Consider the following 17,847-nt stretch of genomic DNA (forward strand, 5'->3'; position numbering starts at 1 on the left):
TAACTCCCTGGTAACTTGGGGTGGGCCGAATATTTCTTTGGCAGAGATCCTGTTCCTTCCTTTGGTTCCATCTGAAATGGATGAAAGGTGATGCCAGAGTCCATGGTGTTATCAGCATGGCACAGCTCTCCGGCAATCTCTAGAGATGGAAGGGAATTGGATTGTGTAGCCAGTTAATGCAGTGAGGTCACCGCAGGCTGCAATGTGAGACTCTCCTGGCGAGTTGGACATCACTGATCATGGGTTTGGGAAATGTATCCTGGCTTCTCAGCACCACGGGGCTGGCAGCTGCACGCTAATGCCTGCTGAATTATTAAACACTCCTCCGTCTTCCTCCTGCTGTTCCTCTATGCTTTGCTTGTCTAACCTCCTCCTAGAGAGGGAAGTTGTGGTCACAGGAGGCTTCCAAAGTGCTTGATCACCTTACTGCAGAGTGTAGATCTTTTGTCCCCCCAGCTCCCTGCTGCTCCGACTCAGCATTTGCTAGAAGTCATAATTTTATCCCAGTATTGTTACATATCCAGTATTGGAAGGATTCGAGAGGCTACAGCCAGGGACGGGTGATTCAATGGGCCTGGTTCTTTGCCCAAGGCACCTGCCGCAGCAGCCACATTAACTACCTTGAGTCCACGTGGCTTTCTATTTGTTGTATCTGTACTTACACCAGTTACATGCTGGTTGCAGAAGATCTGTCAAAAACAGGTGGATTTCCTCCAGGCGCATGCCTCAATCTAGCACAGATGTCGGGCTAGATGACCAGGATGTGGTATAGAAGATCTACACTGTCTCTAGATCAAGGGTGGTCAAACCTGTCCTCAAGATCTACCAACAGGTCATGTATCTCAGGCAACCCGTGGGTCTACAGTAGGAATGAATGCAGCAGGTTTGAAAATGTGATCGTGATGACTGCACTGTGCATTAGCTAGGTAATTTGGAAAACCTGGACCATTGGTAGATCTTGAGGGCCGGTTTGGCCACCCCTGGTCTAGATAGACAGTTTATACGTCAATAGCATATGGTCTCTACAGGGTCAAGAGTTCAACAAATAAAAGCTTGATGGTGGTTAGGTCGACCAGGTCAGAAGATCGACATGTCAGTGGTTGACACAAAAATGGTTGACATATTCTTTTATGTCCCCTATCCACTATCAGTACAGACACTCGCCACCCTTTGGGTAAGGTTTCTATTCCCAGTCGTAATCCATGCAGATAGTAAATCACGCATGTTTAGAAAACGTGTGAAAAACCACAAAAACATGTATCGACTATGTGTGTGTTGACTTTTTGACTGTGTCAACCTTTTATACCTGTTGACCTAATGCATATCTATCATATGGTGTCAACTTAATGACTGTTCAACCAGACAGTGTAATTATATCGCCTGGATACCATAAGGCTATGCCACCCTCACAAGATGGCTCCTTTTTGGGTGTTCACAATGTAGCCACCCAGACACGCAGATTTCACTGTGCAGGGAGGACCAGTAGCTCACGTGTCCTGCGACAAGGAGCCTATGCATGGTGGACCGCTTCTTGGGTCTCGTGCCACAGTGGTGTCCAACTAAATATCCGACCTTTGAAACCATCAGCAGTAGCTTCATACAGCACTTAGATCTGTGAGGTTCCACACGGGCAGCTTACACACTGAGTCCTGAGAACCGTGTAGTCAAGTGGGTTTGCACTAATGCCATTTAGCTGTCTCTTTCAGAACATCACAGGGTCATTTGGACTCAGAGGATAGGTGGGGAATACGCATTGCCTGCACTCTAAGATCCCAATTTTACTACTGTGCATGTCTAAAATCTACCATCCCTAATATTACCAGAGCATGACCCATGATATCCCTGTTTTTTTCCATAGTCTCTCTTGATCAGTATTCTTTCCTCTGTGCTCTGTTGTCTTCTACGTCCCTTACCTTCTGCCTGCAGCATGTTCTGTGAATGTCCACCACCTCTTCCTCCTTACCTGCTCTTACTGACTTAGTCAATGAATCCTTTGAGTTATGGTCATCGTGGCAGTAGAAGTCTCAGGCTACAGAGATGTCTGCATTGGAACCAAGATCACCATCATGCTAAACCCATTGTCATCTTCATCAGCCTCATTCAGCGGGGCTGGTGGAAGCCCTACTTCTCTGGTGTCATCTCCTGCTACAGCTGTGAATGCCCAGCCACAAACACCTGAAGACCAATGTAGAGCTTTCTTTCATGGCTGTGTAACCAGGGTGTGATCTGTGCACATAAAGTCTGTGTTTTCAGTAGTTAAATAAATATGCGTACATAAGTGTGAAACCGTATTAAAGTCCACAAACTCCATTTCCTTAGATTTTTGATGCTTCCATTTCATACAATGTTACCAGGAAGATCAATAAGAAAATATTATAAATGAATATCCAATTACATTGCTTCTCTAATGGAAAAGTTATTTGATAGTTAATATTTGTGAGCTAGTAGCCGGGGCTTCCTGTTCCATGCTGTCTTCTGGCTTTGGAACATCTCGTAATAATGAATATGGTCATTACTTCACGACCTCTGTCTTTGAGTTGGTGTTAAACTCACCTGTTAGTCATTTTACCGCTACACCACTAGACTTAATCCAGTAAACGTTCTCAGCAGGCCGTACATTTTAGGACTAATTCTGTAAAGTGAAGGGTGAATGATCTTCTCTTGTATTGACTGACCGGCTGACCGTGATTTCCAGCTTATAGTACTTTGATTACCCTTGTGTTTATCACCAATGAGTTGTAAGCAGTTGTTTAGAGTTTATCATGGATAGTGTCTAACCCATCATTGTTTGCCCCTTTTACAGTCCGGCGTGTGGCACCACGGTTCTCCATCCCTCCCAGTAACCATGAAGTCATGCCAGGGGGCAGTGTAAACCTAACTTGTGTAGCAGTTGGCGCCCCAATGCCTTATGTAAAGTGGATGGCTGGCCTAGAGGAGCTTACCAAAGAAGATGAGATGCCCGTTGGCCGCAATGTTCTTGAACTCACCAATATCCGTGAATCTGCCAATTACACCTGTGTCGCCATTTCGTCTCTTGGCATGATTGAGGCTGTTGGCCAGATTACTGTGAAAGGTAAGTAGGCCTGCAGGCATCTGAGAAGGGAAGGAAGGGCATACAATGGTATGGCAGACAGAAGAGATGTCAGATATGATGAGACTCGTATTACTATATTCTGTATATACATTTACTATCTTTACTCTTTCCTGCTCTTGCAGCTTTGCCAAAGCCACCAGTAGCTGTCACCGTCACAGAGACAACAGCCACCAGTGTCACCTTGACTTGGGATTCGGGGAACCCCGAGCCACTTTCCTTTTATGTGATACAGTATAAGCCAAAATCTTCAGAAGGGTTATTCCAGGAGGTCGATGGTGTGGCTACAACTCGCTACAGCATTGGTGGTCTCAGCCCTTACTCAGAGTATGAGTTCCGCATCATTGCAGTTAACAACATTGGCCGAGGACCTCCAAGTGAATTGGTAGAAGCTCAAACAGGAGAACAGGCTCCCTCAGGACCTCCTTTGAGAGTCCAGGCCCGAATGCTTAGTTCTAGTACTATGATAGTTCAGTGGGATCCGCCGGAAGAAGCCAATGGACAAATTAGAGGGTTCCGGATATATTACACTTCAGATCAACATTTGCCCTTTAACATGTGGCAAAAGCACAATGTAGCAGATGGTTTCTTGACAACTATTGCAGGACTGACCACCGGGATTACGTACAGTATCCGTGTTCTGGCTTACACCTCTGTGGGGGATGGGCCACCTTCAGATATGGTCCAAGTGAAGACCCAGCAGGGAGGTAAGTGTTTCATTGCAACTGCAGACACTTCTAGACAAGCTTCTAAGGCTTCTAGGTGGTTCCATCACCTCTCATAGGAGGGTGAGGAGCAGTCGTTATCTTCTCAGCATGTTTAACATACCCTACTGCTATCTTCTGAATATGGCAGCTAAAGGATGCTCTCCTTCTGTAAGCTTTTAGATGTATCACACTGTCCATCATTTCTTTTGGCCTGACGTCTTGTACGTCCCTCAGTGTGATAACGAATAGCAATAAGCGTCTGTAATTCGGGGCTCTGCAGTTTAGCCTGGCATTTCTCTACTGGGTCACATAAGAATCTGAAACCTTTTTCTCCTCAGTTCCAGCACAGCCGATTAATCTCCAGGCAGAAGCCGAATCGGACACGCGTATAATGCTTACATGGCGATACGCACCCCAAGAACGCATCACCTCATATGAGCTTCTGTACTGGGAAGGCCAGGATGGGCCACATGTGAGTAGCACCCAAAAGATCATGTATGTGAGTTATGACTACGCCCAACATCTGTATCATTTATTGGGGCTTATCTAATTACATGGCCCAAAACCAAATGAGCTGTGTAATAAGATGATATATATGGTTGCTCTAGGTAACACCACAGGATATTTCATTGGTGGCTTTTGGAAACAACACATAATGTCTGATGGGTTGCTGTTAGTTAATGAACAGCATGTGATTGGTTGCTATGGATACAACCTTTGAGATTTGGTTGGTTGCTCTGAGCAACATTTTATGAACTCCGATTCGCCGGAGTAAGCAGATGGTGCCCGACAAGTTGACACAGCTCATCTAATCATAATCCGTGGCCATAAAAAGGACTTGCTATGGTTGCCATGGGCAACAGCACATGACTGATTACTATGTGCAATATCACATGACATTTGATTAGTTGCTATGGGTAACAGTGTGTGGCTTCAGATTGCTATGGGTTTCTATGACTAACAGCACATGACATGATTGGTTACTATGGGTAACAGCATGCAAACTGATTTATTTCGGTTACTATGACATCTAGTTGGTTTCTATGACTAACAGCGCATGACATATGATTGGTTGCAATGGGTAACAACACATGGCATCTGATTGGTTGCCCTAGATAACAGCACATGCCATCTGATTGGTTGCCATAGATAACCGTATGTGACCTCTGATTGTTATGGGTAACAGCACCTGGCATCTAATTGGTTGCTATGGGTAACATCACATAATATGCCTTTTAGAGAGAGAGGGAGCTGAGAGTTTATAAGTAACACCCAATAACATAATTAGATATCAAATTTAGAAAAATCAAGAAGATTCTGAGATGAATTACAAGGAACATATTTTCCTACCTGTGGAAACAAAATGGAGGTGACCCCTTACTGCTGTTGAGCGCACACCGTTACCCCGGATCTATGCGGACTGTATGCAGTGTATGGGCTGTGGTCACACAAGATGCACAGTTCTTCTAGTAACATTTTTTATATTGTATTTTTGCAGCAAAAGGTGACTTTTGTGCCAGCGTCATCCTACGCAGTTGAAGGTCTGAAGCCCGATACCCTGTACAGTTTCCAGCTTGCGGCTTGGTCTTCAGTGGGGCTTGGCGTTTACACACCTGTGATCCAGGCCAGGACGGCACAATCTAGTAAGTGTCTGGGTGTGTGTGTGCGTGATGGGGATATTGCATGTGTGTGTGTGTGTGCCCGGGATTAAGTTGCTCAGTTCAGTATCTGAAGATGTCTGTACACATGGGATCAGCCTGGAGTATCCAAACTTGATCCCTACACAAGGGTAAGTGTGTGGTGTTGCATGCTACTGTGTGATATTGGCTCCCACCCTCCAGCAACCCTGCTGCTTGCTTACAAAATGATGGCGATATTATACACAACACTTGCACATGTAGGCTGCTGCTGCTTTATATGCAATAGGGACAGCCTCCGTATGCACTTATAACTCCTCACCCTCAGTAGTTGTATATGTGCCTGGGTTACACTGGGAGAGAGCAGTAGTATATGTGCCCGGGTTACATCGGGAGAGAGAGCAGTAGTATATGTGCCCGGGTTACATCGGGAGAGAGCAGTAGTATATGTGCCTGGGTTACATCGGGAGAGAGAGCAGTAGTATATGTGCCTGGGTTACATCGGGAGAGAGAGCAGTAGTATATGTGCCTGGGTTACATCGGGAGAGAGTGCAGTAGTATATGTGCCTGGGTTACAGCGGGAAAGAGCAGTAATATATGTGCCTGGGTTACACCGGGAGAGAGCAGTAGTATATGTGCATGGGTTACACCGGGAGAGAGCAGTAGTATATGTGCCTGGGTTACAGCAGGAGAGAGCAGTAGTATATGTGCCTGGGTTACAGCAGGAGAGAGCAGTAGTATATGTGCCTGGGTTACAGCAGGAGAGAGCAGTAGTATATGTGCCTGGGTTACATTGGGAGAGAGCGGTAGTATATGTGCCTGGGTTACACCGGGAGAGAGCAGTGGTATATGTGCCTGGGTTACACCGGGAGAGAGCAGTGGTATATGTGTCTGGGTTACACCGGGAGAGAGCAGTGGTATATGTGTCTGGGTTACACCAGGAGAGTGCAGTAGTACAGTATATGTGCCTGGGTTAAAGCAGGAGAGAGCAGTAGCATATGTGTCTGGGTTACACCGGGAGAGAGCAGTAGTATATGTGTCTGGGTTACACCGGGAGAGAGCAGTGGTATATGTGTCTGGGTTACACCAGGAAAGTGCAGTAATACAGTATATGTGCCTGGGTTACACCGGGAGAGAGCAGTAGTATATGTGCCTGGGTTACAGCGGGAAAGAGCAGTAGTACATGTGCCCGGGTTACAGCAGGAGAGAGCAGTAGTATATGTGCCTGGGTTACACCAGGAGAGAGCAGTAGTATATGTGCCTGGGTTACAGCAGGAGGGAGCAGTAGTATATGTGCCTGGGTTACAGCAGGAGAGAGCAGTGGTATATGTGCCTGGGTTACAGCAGGAGAGAGCAGTAGTACATGTGCCTGGTTTACAGCAGGAGAGAGCAGTGGTATATGTGCCTGGGTTACAGCAGGAGAGAGCAGTGGTATATGTGCCTGGGTTACAGCAGGAGACAGCAGTAGTATATGTGCCTGGGTTACAGCAGGAGAGAGCAGTAGTACATGTGCCCGGGTTACAGCAGGAGAGAGCAGTAGTATATGTGCCTGGGTTACAGCAGGAGAGAGCAGTGGTATATGTGCCTGGGTTACAGCAGGAGACAGCAGTAGTATATGTGCCTGGGTTACAGCAGGAGAGAGCAGTAGTACATGTGCCCGGGTTACAGCAGGAGAGAGCAGTAGTATATGTGCCTGGGTTACAGCAGGAGAGAGCAGTAGTATATGTGCCTGGGTTACAGCGGGAGAGAGCAGTGGTATATGTGCCTGGGTTACACCAGGAGAGAGCAGTAGTATATGTGCCTGGGTTACAGCAGGAGGGAGCAGTAGTATATGTGCCTGGGTTACAGCAGGAGGGAGCAGTAGTATATGTGCCTGGGTTACAGCAGGAGAGAGCAGTGGTATATGTGCCTGGGTTACACCGGGAGAGAGCAGTAGTATATGTGCCTGGGTTACAGCAGGAGAGAGCAGTAGTATATGTGCCTGGGTTACAGCAGGAGGGAGCAGTAGTATATGTGCCTGGGTTACACCGGGAGAGAGCAGTAGTATATGTGCCTGGGTTACAGCAGGAGAGAGCAGTAGTATATGTGCCTGGGTTACACCAGGAGAGAGCAGTAGTATATGTGCCTGTGTTACACCAGGAGAGAGCAGTAGTATATGTGCCTGTGTTACACCAGGAGAGAGCAGTAGTATATGTGCCTGGGTTACAGCAGGAGAGAGCAGTAGTATATGTGCCCGGGTTACAGCAGGAGAGAGCAGTAGTATATGTGCCTGGGTTACACCGGGAGAGAGCAGTAGTATATGTGCCTGGGTTACAGCAGGAGAGAGCAGTAGTACATGTGCCCGGGTTACAGCAGGAGAGAGCAGTAGTATATGTGCCTGGGTTACAGCAGGAGAGAGCAGTGGTATATGTGCCTGGGTTACAGCAGGAGAGAGCAGTGGTATATGTGCCTGGGTTACAGCAGGAGACAGCAGTAGTATATGTGCCTGGGTTACAGCAGGAGAGAGCAGTAGTACATGTGCCCGGGTTACAGCAGGAAAGAGCAGTAGTATATGTGCCTGGGTTACAGCAGGAGAGAGCAGTAGTATATGTGCCTGGGTTACAGCGGGAGAGAGCAGTGGTATATGTGCCTGGGTTACACCAGGAGAGAGCAGTAGTATATGTGCCTGGGTTACAGCAGGAGGGAGCAGTAGTATATGTGCCTGGGTTACAGCAGGAGGGAGCAGTAGTATATGTGCCTGGGTTACAGCAGGAGAGAGCAGTGGTATATGTGCCTGGGTTACACCGGGAGAGAGCAGTAGTATATGTGCCTGGGTTACAGCAGGAGAGAGCAGTAGTATATGTGCCTGGGTTACAGCAGGAGGGAGCAGTAGTATATGTGCCTGGGTTACACCGGGAGAGAGCAGTAGTATATGTGCCTGGGTTACAGCAGGAGAGAGCAGTAGTATATGTGCCTGGGTTACACCAGGAGAGAGCAGTAGTATATGTGCCTGTGTTACACCAGGAGAGAGCAGTAGTATATGTGCCTGGGTTACAGCAGGAGAGAGCAGTAGTATATGTGCCCGGGTTACAGCAGGAGAGAGCAGTAGTATATGTGCCTGGGTTACACCGGGAGAGAGCAGTAGTATATGTGCCTGGGTTACAGCAGGAGTGAGCAGTAGTATATGTGCCTGGGTTACACCAGGAGAGAGCAGTAGTATATGTGCCTGGGTTACATCGGTTGCTAGTCCTTCCTCTGAAACCCCAACTCTCTTATGTTACACAAATGATGAAATCTAAGCCAAATATTGTGCATGTAGAGTGTGTGATACAGGGAACCTGCATGCAGGCAGCTTGTTAGTGATGACATTTCATTACATATGTGCCATATTATTGCTTTTACTGCATCATTTTGCTGTGTGACTATTACACTGTGTTGTCACCAAATAGCAACTGTTTACTATGAACTGTCTATACACACTGACAATGGATTTTTGTGTGTGTGTATGTATATATACATACTGTACACACACCGACAGATGAATCTCAGGAATGATGATGCAATACAATACAATGTGTATTAGACTGCAGTTTAAAGGCAGAAGCCTTTTCCTCAGGGCCATAAAAACAATTATGACCCTGAGGAAAAGGCTTCTGCCTTGAAATTCCAGTCTAATACATTTTGTTCATTACATCATCATCCCTGCATGATCAGAATCAGCTTTATTGGCCAGGTATACTTGCGTATACTAGGAATTTGGTTTGTATTGCTGTTACTAACAGCCAGTTAGCTACAGTTAAACAGTGACAGTACAGATATACATAACACATACAGGTATAGGCTAGATGGGTTATAGACGCAGGGAACATTATATTCGCCGAGCTGCAGGGCGCCTACTCAGCCGTCACCTGCGCCACTGGTCGTTGCAGCAGCCAAGTGGGTAACATTATAGGCAGAGACAGTACAGTTATCACACAGGGAACACATACCTGCCGAGCTGCACAGCGCCTAGGCAGCCATCAGCGGCGCCACTGGTCACCGCAACAGCCAGGCAGGTAACAATACAGCAGAGAGAGAGATCTCAGTGCACTAGGAGAGTGTTACACAGTTAAGGTGCCCACACACTAGAACGATTTTTGGGCCGATTTTCGATAAATAGGCCGATATATCGGCCGATATTTACCGATAATCGGTCGAAAATTGGCCGATGCTCGCTCCCGTGGATCTTTTGCTAAATCTTCTGATCTTACGTGCTGCACAAAAGATCAGAAGATTTAACAAAAGATCCATAGGAACGCACACGGGATCTTAAGAAAAATCTTTGGTAAAGATGTGCGCTTGCCTGAAATCTTTTGTCCAGATCGGACAAAAGATTTGAAGGCTAATTTATGCGCACATCTTATGATCGCAGATCTTTCTAGTGTGTGGGCACCTTTAGACAGCTCAGAGGTGAACAGAACGTTGCTATTGGTAACAGCTGGTAATGGCTGTGTTTTATTTTGCATCCCTCATTGTGCATCGTGTTCATCTTCCTCCCCTTGCCTGCGTTTTTTTTTTCCCCTTTCTTTCATCCTCAGCACCATCTGCCCCTCCACAGGAAGTGGAGTGTACCAGTCTTAGTTCCACCGCCATCCGGGTAAGTTGGGTGGCTCCGCCAGTCTCCAGCCGCAATGGGGCCCTGACCCGCTATTCCCTGGCATATCAAGCCGTGGCTGGGGAGGATACGACCAAGCATGTTGTGGACAGTATACCACCAGAATTATCCAGTTGGGAGATCAAGGATCTGGAGAAGTGGACAGAGTACAGAGTATGGGTGCGAGCCCATACAGACGTAGGGGCCGGGCCTGAGAGCTCCCCCATCATTGTGCGGACTGATGAGGATGGTAAGTGCCCGGGAGCCAGTCTCACCTCTCTGCACAATGGACATCTCACTCACCTGCCTATCTCACTAACTCCCCAGAGACGCAACGCGGAGCTGGTGGCTTTCATCCTGTCCTGATTCTTCTCCTGTCCTCTGCGGAGGAAATCATTGCACTGACAGCATTGTTTGAAGTGACACCAGGATGAGGGATCTCAGACACACCGTCTTTGGATTCAGTACTGGCTGATCAGACAAGCGCTTGGTTTTATTTCTTCATTGTATTCAAAACACATTCAAGTAAATCTAAATTTCAAATAAATGTCCAAATCGGAATTCCAAAGTGATGACCCCTTGTGTTACCAGTAGGGGCACATCTTGAGTATGAGTGGTATCCAGCCAATCCCTGCTGCCCTCTCTGATCCAGAACATCTTGCCAAGGATCAGCTGTTAATGCCAGGGGTGATCCAACCCACTTACATCAGCCCATTACTTCTCATGCTGTACCTCAAGCAGTGCTGGGCAGTGTTTCACCTCTCCTTGGTAGTCTAGAACCTTTTGGAGGACTGTTCTCTGTTTTACTATTCTGTGCACTTTGAGTGAAGGGTTTTTCGCTTGTCTTACTCCAGTGCCGAGTGCGCCACCAAGGAAGGTGGAGGTGGACTCTGTGAACTCCACATCCGTACGTGTGACCTGGAAGTCTCCTCTTCCCACCAAGCAAAACGGCCAGATCAGGGGTTACCAGGTGACTTATGTACGCTTGGAAGGTGGAGAACCTCGGGGAAACCCCATCATTAAGGATGTCATGCTGGCTGAAGCTCAGGTAAGGACGTGACGTGCCCGCCTACTGCTGAGACGATTCACATGATGCTCAAATGGTCATTCAGAGGCTGCCAAGACTTGGACTTAGACATTGGGTCTCCACTTTTCACCCTCCTTCCCATCTGACTAACCTGGCCCAGTTTGCAGCACTCATGGTGGAGTGTTCTGCAACGTGCATGTCCCCTCTATGTAGCAGCACCAATAATAACCACACATTCCTTACACGCCCACAACCCCTCATCAGCTGTATCTCCCAAGTAACCTGGCATGCAAAGCTCTCCTATCAGTACCACCACCCCTGTTGTAACCGAGTGACCCTTTGCCTGCATATCCCACTTACCCCTCTTCTCTCTGCCCCTACCAGTGGAGACCTGAGGAGTCTGCAGATTACGTGAGTATCTCGTGTTTGGCATTTGTGGGCAGTTTGCGTGATCGCACTGTGTCTGCAGGGAGCAGGGGGCTGTCATAGACCTTCATATTACACCATATCCACCTATCTGTATGTAGTAGAACGTTAAGGTGACCTCTTCTTCCCATTTCCAATAATCAAATATGGGTTTGTTCTAAAACAGCCATAGTGTTTATTCCTATTTACGGTGACTCCAGTTTCCAAAGGCGCGGTATCATTGGCAGTTTTTGAAGACTACCAGGATAACTGCTGAATTTGTCTCCTCTTTCACGTGTAGTCAGAAATGTTGTCCGGAAGGAGTGGGAGCACAAACAAAGGAACATTTGTAGTTTTAATTTTTCTTATACCGCTGTAAGGGGAAATATTCTAACAAGCCCAGTGGCGGCTCCACTGGAGCTGCAGCACAGTTCGAAATTTAAATAGGGAGCCACACCAACTGCCATTCCAAACTGACACACCGGCAGTTGGTGTTTCTCCCCTATTTGAATTTTGAACTGTGCCGCATCCCTGCCTCTGGAGTTGCCACTGGACAAGACCCTTTTTTTAAGGCGAGGGTGTAATCCCATCTGTATAAGCAGAAGATCTCACCCGCGTTGTATTCCAGACAGGTAGGGCCCCGAAGTCTCTGACAGCCCCATGTTCTGCATAATCATTGGTTCAATGATGGGATTCTGCATTCTATTGCCTGCTGGATACATCATCTCTCTCTCTCCCTCTTTCTCTCTCTGCTTCTCGCCTCCCCGGTCCTGGCATCAGGCACGGAGAGGGGCCCAGCTCTTGCATGGAGATTAGGGTCTGATCAGGGCTCAGGACTGTAAGGGGCGGGTTATCATCTCTTGACATTACCTCTCCCTTTCTTTTGGTTGTGATTCTCAGTGGATAATCGTGGGGCATAATGATTGTTTTCATGCAAATTGCATTTCAGTTTCTCATATTCGTCCATCACTAAATCACAAATGTACAACCGTATTTCTGTGTTTGCGCTAGGCCCGCTCACTTTAGACGCTGCACGGTGAACGCTGCAAGGTCCAGTCCTTGCAGAATTGCTAAGATCTTCCATTGATAATTATCCTACCGAGCACAGGAATATTTTTTGCTTTCCTCCTCACATAAGTGATTTGCAGCGCACTGAGCCACTTATCCCCTCAGAGCGAGATTCTAACCTTTGAAATATAGCTGAATATACGTTGCGCGCTCCCACAGCTCCCCCTCCTGTGTGAATGTGGTACTGCAGACACGCTTTAAATAAACCTTGCTGGCGTTTTTCCCCCCCCTCTGCACATTTCAGGAATCGGTGATAAATGGGCTCTCTCCAGAGACCACCTATTCCATCACCGTGGCGGCTTATACCACGAAGGGAGATGGTGCTCGGAGTAAACCCAGAGTTGTAACCACCACGGGAGCACGTGAGTACCACCAGAGAATGGCTGCAATTGTATATAGATCCGGATGATTCTGAGATGAATGCTGCAGTGTCAGTGGGTGTGTTTGCGTCATCTGCCAATGTTGCTTGTGCGTCTTTATGCTGATACTGCTACAAACCCTTCAGCATCTTTGTACCGCTTTGTACGCCTTTAGAAGCAGCCATCAGTCTCACCGTTGTAAATCACAGCCGGCCTATGCAAAATGCAGATTCTGGAGTATGGTGTCCGATGGGAGCAATTAAGCATCTGCGTTCCCAACCAGTTATTGCTGCTGTGACCCTGTGTGGGACAGAGGCGCCGCGCAACTTTTTAGCTTATAACTCACATGCGCAGTTCTAAAAAACATCGGCATGACGACGAATCAGCCCAATCATGTTTTGCTGTTTTCATTTTAACCCCTAATATGCGTCACTCTTACGAAATCTTTAATGTATTTTAATAAAGCCAATATACAGCAGATCTAGCCAGCCTGCTGCTCCCCAGATGTTGTGAAACTACAATTCCCAGCATGCCCTGCCACATTTGTGCTATTAGGGGATGCTAAAATTATGGCAAGGCCTGCTGGGATGTGTAGTTTGACTACAGCTAGAGATGGTTAACATACAAAAAAGTGTAATATATGTCTATCGCACTGTATATAGTGAGCGATTGGAAGCTCTTTGTAGCACTTTCATATCGAAACTCGTTAGATTTTGTTAACTTCAGCGTTTGACCGAGCAAAGTCGGTTGCATGTGTTGGTGAATAGTTGCAATTATATGCTGGGCCCTTGGGATAATATTAACATGCTCTCATGTCAGTAGCTGATTAGTATACATCTCTGTGGTCCGCAGTGCTCGGGAAGCCCAGCATGGTGATTGACACAACATCTCAGAACACGGCGCTCATCCAGTGGCATCCTCCTAGAGAGATAGTGGGAGAGCTGCTGGGGTACCGCCTGCAATATAAACGCGTGGACGAGGAGAGGTTCATCACTATGGACTTTGGGAAGAACCAGCATCACCACACAGTGACCAAACTGCACAAGGGAGCCACCTACGTCATCAAACTGTGCGCCAAGAACCGCGCGGGCTTCGGGGAGGAGCTTGAGAAGGAGATCTCTACAGCGGAGGACGTGCCCAGTGGGTTCCCACAAAACCTGCAGGTGGTCGGACTCACCACATCCACCACTGAAGTGTCCTGGGATCCACCCGTGCTGGCGGAACGCAATGGAGACATCACCAACTATACAGTGGTGTACCGGGACATCAACAGTCCACAGGAGCTCAACAATATCACCCGTGACACTCGCATTACACTGGTCAACCTCAAGCCAGACACTACCTACGATATTAAGGTCAGGGCAAGGACTGGTAAGGGAGCTGGACCTCTGAGCCCCAGCATACAGTCACGCACCATGCCTGTGGATCAAGGTAAGGGTCATAAGAGGACAAGGGCTGTTCCGTTGCAGTGGGTATGTATTATTCAGAGCTATGATACAGAGCCGATTTCTCTTCTTCTTCCAGTGTTTGCTAAGAACTTCAGAGTGAACGCTGTGATGAAAACATCGGTCTTGCTGAGCTGGGAAGTTCCTGACTCGTACAAGCCAGCCGTGCCTTTTAAGGTCAGCGTTCCAGAACAGAATCCTCCTAGTGCTTCTCTGTAATGTTATTCTCCTTGACGTGGCTGCAAAGGATTCTGGGTCAAGTCGCGGAAAGTTGGCTGGGGATGGGCTGTAGTTGTGTAGTGATTTAAGTGCTGTGTAGTTATTTGTCTAGAATCTAATTACTCACACTTTAGTAAATGTACCCCTTAATAACTATAACGTGTTGTAACTACACCAAGGTGGGCACTTATTTCTAAAACACCTATTGGCCCCCGAATCGGCTTGGCTATTGCATTTTCTGTAGTCTCACGGGTCCCAATTCATCTTCCTAGATTCTGTATAACAACCAGAACGTGGAGGTGGACGGTCACTCCATGCGGAAGCTGATCAACAACCTCCAGCCGGACACAGAGTATTCGTTCGTGCTTATGAACCGAGGAAGCAGTGCTGGGGGGCTGCAGCACCGCGTGTCCATCCGTACAGCGCCCGATGTCCTGCAGAGCAAGCCTTCCTCCGCCAGCAAGTATATGGAGGAGGGTAGATTCACGCTGCACTTGCCCAGGGTACAGACCGCGGCCCCGGTGAGGTGAGGACTTCTGGGAATTGTGGTAGATCTGTGTTACTCTGAATCTTAGGCACGGTAAGCTCCTCCCCCTGTGTTTTTTCACCTCCTCTTTCCTTCTCTGTTGGCAGGTGGTATTACATCGTGGTCGTCCCACTGGACAGTTCCAGCAGCGGCCTGAGTGCCAGGTGGCAGAGCCCAGAGGAGATGGAGCTGGATCAGGTGAGCAGTCCAAGGACAATGGTCCCACAGTCTGCGCTGATATTTAAAAGGACTTATATACTGTACTTGGGAATCACTGGTGAGGTTTTGAAACCTGCAGTTGTAAGGGTATTAAAGGGCATTAGTGAAAAGCTCCACCAGGGGGCATCGGACACGGGCATATGCACTACAGGCCGCATTCGGATTTGTATGTAAAACCAAAGATTCAGATTTACGTAAACCATCTCTTAGCCAGAGCATAACTGCAATTATGTAGGCATGCGGGGCCCCCGCTCTGCGTCGTCGGATGTAGACTTCCTGGACCCGGCTGTCTGAATCCTACAGCCAGCCCGAGTAAGCTTCTGCAGACTGACCGTGGTCTGCTACCATCACAGGTCGTGTCCGATGGTCTTCATGGTGATCCGAGGCTGCGGCCTGAGATGTAGCACTCTGATCTCACAGGTGCAGGCATTTTATTTACAAATCAGAATCATGTCCCGTGGTAGCTTCAATCCCCGGTACCTGGCTGCTCCTGTGAGATCCCTCTCCTGTAAGATCCCTCTCCAGTCATCTGAAGGACTGAACTTGTGTACATAGGAGCCAGGAGCAGCCCCCATTGACAATTATGAGAACTGCGATCTGCACCAATAGCTAGCCTTTTTAGGGGATTTCCCTAACATCTCCTGCATTATTCTATTGGTGGGATATGGTGATTAGGTCGACAAGCATAAGGTCAACAGTCATTAGGTCGACACGGGTCTAGGTTGACATGGGACAAGGTCGAAAGGTCATTAGGTCAGCACAAGCAATAGGTCGACATGGGCTAGGTCGACAGTCAAAAGGTCGACATGGGGTTTTCCACAGATTTTTGACCCGAAATGTGCCGACAGGCGGTATTTCGTGCCCTACCATCCACTAGGGCGCGGTGGGAGAATAAAATAGCGTGCCGAGCCCGAAGCATGGCGAGCCATGGGAGGGGATGCGGTGCACTTTTCCGTGTGGGTCGATGTCGACTGTGTTGACATTCGTGACAAAAAAACAGTGAATAACCCCTTGTCGACCTACCCCATGTTGACCTAAAGCTTGTGTCGACCTAATGACCTTTCAGCATGTCGACCTAGTGGTGTCGACCTAATGACTGTTGATCAACTTATGGTCGACCAAATGGTACATAGCGGAAAACTATTTTTTTTGTATAGTTTTAGAAACTGATTTGAATAATCGGCCCCATAGTCATAAATATGACATCGGTTGACACAGTTATGTTGTCCTTTCCTTTCTCTGGCATTTTATATTGATGTTAAGAAAAAAGGGGCTCATTCACATTGCATAACATGTGGAGGGGGGTATAAGCTCGAGATCGTGAGCCTTGCAGCTATTTAATTATTTACCTGTCTTCATTTGTAGATCCTAGAAGCCATTAATCAGGGATCCCGTCGGCAAAGAAGACAAGCAAGCAGGAGCAAGCCATACATAGCAGCCCGGTTGAACTCTCTCCCAGAATCCTTTACTCTGGGCGACAATAAGGAGTATAACGGTTTCCTGAACAAGCCTCTGAGCGCAGATATGAGCTACACCTGTTTTGTCCTGGCCGCTGTAGAAGACGGTGACACGGTGAGGCCCCTTAAACGTTCACCTTCTGATCATTTACATGGCAATAAAACGACAGAAATGAACCAGAGCTGCCCCTAGCCGGTGGCTCGCTGTAAGAATACTTCTCAGATTTGCCAGTGGAAGACACCGCACAGATCAGCAGTTTTGGTTGAGGGCTGCGCTGCTAAAGTAAATTACCCAGCAGGAAATGTTTGTGTTCGAGTTCGTCGGTTGTAAAACCAGTCCTTACGGAGCTGTAATTGTTCACGATTTCAGGAATCTCTTGTACTGCCGCTTCTGGAAGGCCTGTAAATACTGAGAGGTTACTACTCCATGAGGAATGTTGTCTGAATGGTTGTTCTTATTAACAACCGTCATCTTTAAATGTCCAGATAAATAGGAAATATCTATTACAGGCAACAGGTGTTGTAGAAGATTTTAGCGTTCTCCGTATTACGATAATTAACACACTGCGGCGCCTCATCTTGGGGCCTGATTCAGAGCAGGACGCTGTTCTAATTGCCCGTGCAGATTCCCGATGACCAGGAATGTGTGCAGATGCAGGGCTCGTTCTATGCAAGTGCAGAAAGGGCCCTGAGCCATCGTACACGGTCGCTCCTTCTGCCTGGGCCTGGTTGACAAGCAGAGACGTTCGGGGGCTGGGGCAGACGGCGTCTCTGTAAATAGGGCCCCGTTTTCCCAGGAGTGGCATGGCCTCGCAAGCTGGCCGTCTGAGGACACTGCAATAAGTATCAGTGTGGCAGAAAACCGCAGTATTTGGTGCCCTCAAAGATGGTTTAACTAAGAGAAGGAAGAGGGCCCTGCTCGTGATGGCTTACATTCTAAAGTATGGGACGTCATGTTTGCCAATGACCTCCGAACACCTTTATGAGGCTGCTAGTTGGCCTTTTAAATTCCCCACACAGCTGACTCATTCTTTCACCCCTGGGAAATCACTCAATTTTTAACAAACTCATTTTC

At 47.7% G+C, this 17,847-nt stretch overlaps 1 protein-coding gene across 22 annotated transcripts in view; it reads left to right on the forward strand.

Moving 5' to 3' along the window:
- PTPRF (protein tyrosine phosphatase receptor type F) overlaps positions 1–17,847 on the forward strand; it is a 675,453-nt gene that overhangs the window by 639,295 nt on the left and 18,311 nt on the right. For 11 of the 22 annotated variants that reach the window (XM_083157546.1, XM_083157555.1, XM_083157551.1 and 8 more), the window contains 13 exons: positions 2,804–3,073; positions 3,217–3,798; positions 4,137–4,270; positions 5,297–5,441; positions 9,992–10,297; positions 10,902–11,095; positions 11,459–11,485; positions 12,792–12,909; positions 13,759–14,337; positions 14,431–14,528; positions 14,843–15,096; positions 15,204–15,294; positions 16,681–16,887. In XM_083157546.1, coding sequence (XP_083013672.1) covers positions 2,804–3,073; positions 3,217–3,798; positions 4,137–4,270; positions 5,297–5,441; positions 9,992–10,297; positions 10,902–11,095; positions 11,459–11,485; positions 12,792–12,909; positions 13,759–14,337; positions 14,431–14,528; positions 14,843–15,096; positions 15,204–15,294; positions 16,681–16,887 — 3,005 coding nt within the window. The remainder of the gene's footprint in view (positions 1–2,803; positions 3,074–3,216; positions 3,799–4,136; positions 4,271–5,296; positions 5,442–9,991; positions 10,298–10,901; positions 11,096–11,458; positions 11,486–12,791; positions 12,910–13,758; positions 14,338–14,430; positions 14,529–14,842; positions 15,097–15,203; positions 15,295–16,680; positions 16,888–17,847) is intronic. The other 11 variants (XM_083157561.1, XM_083157566.1, XM_083157562.1 and 8 more) reach the window with 3 other exon arrangements.

The sequence above is a fragment of the Crinia signifera genome, chromosome 8 (assembly GCF_055691185.1).
Source record: "Crinia signifera chromosome 8, ASM5569118v1, whole genome shotgun sequence".
Classification (NCBI taxonomy): domain Eukaryota; kingdom Metazoa; phylum Chordata; class Amphibia; order Anura; family Myobatrachidae; genus Crinia; species Crinia signifera.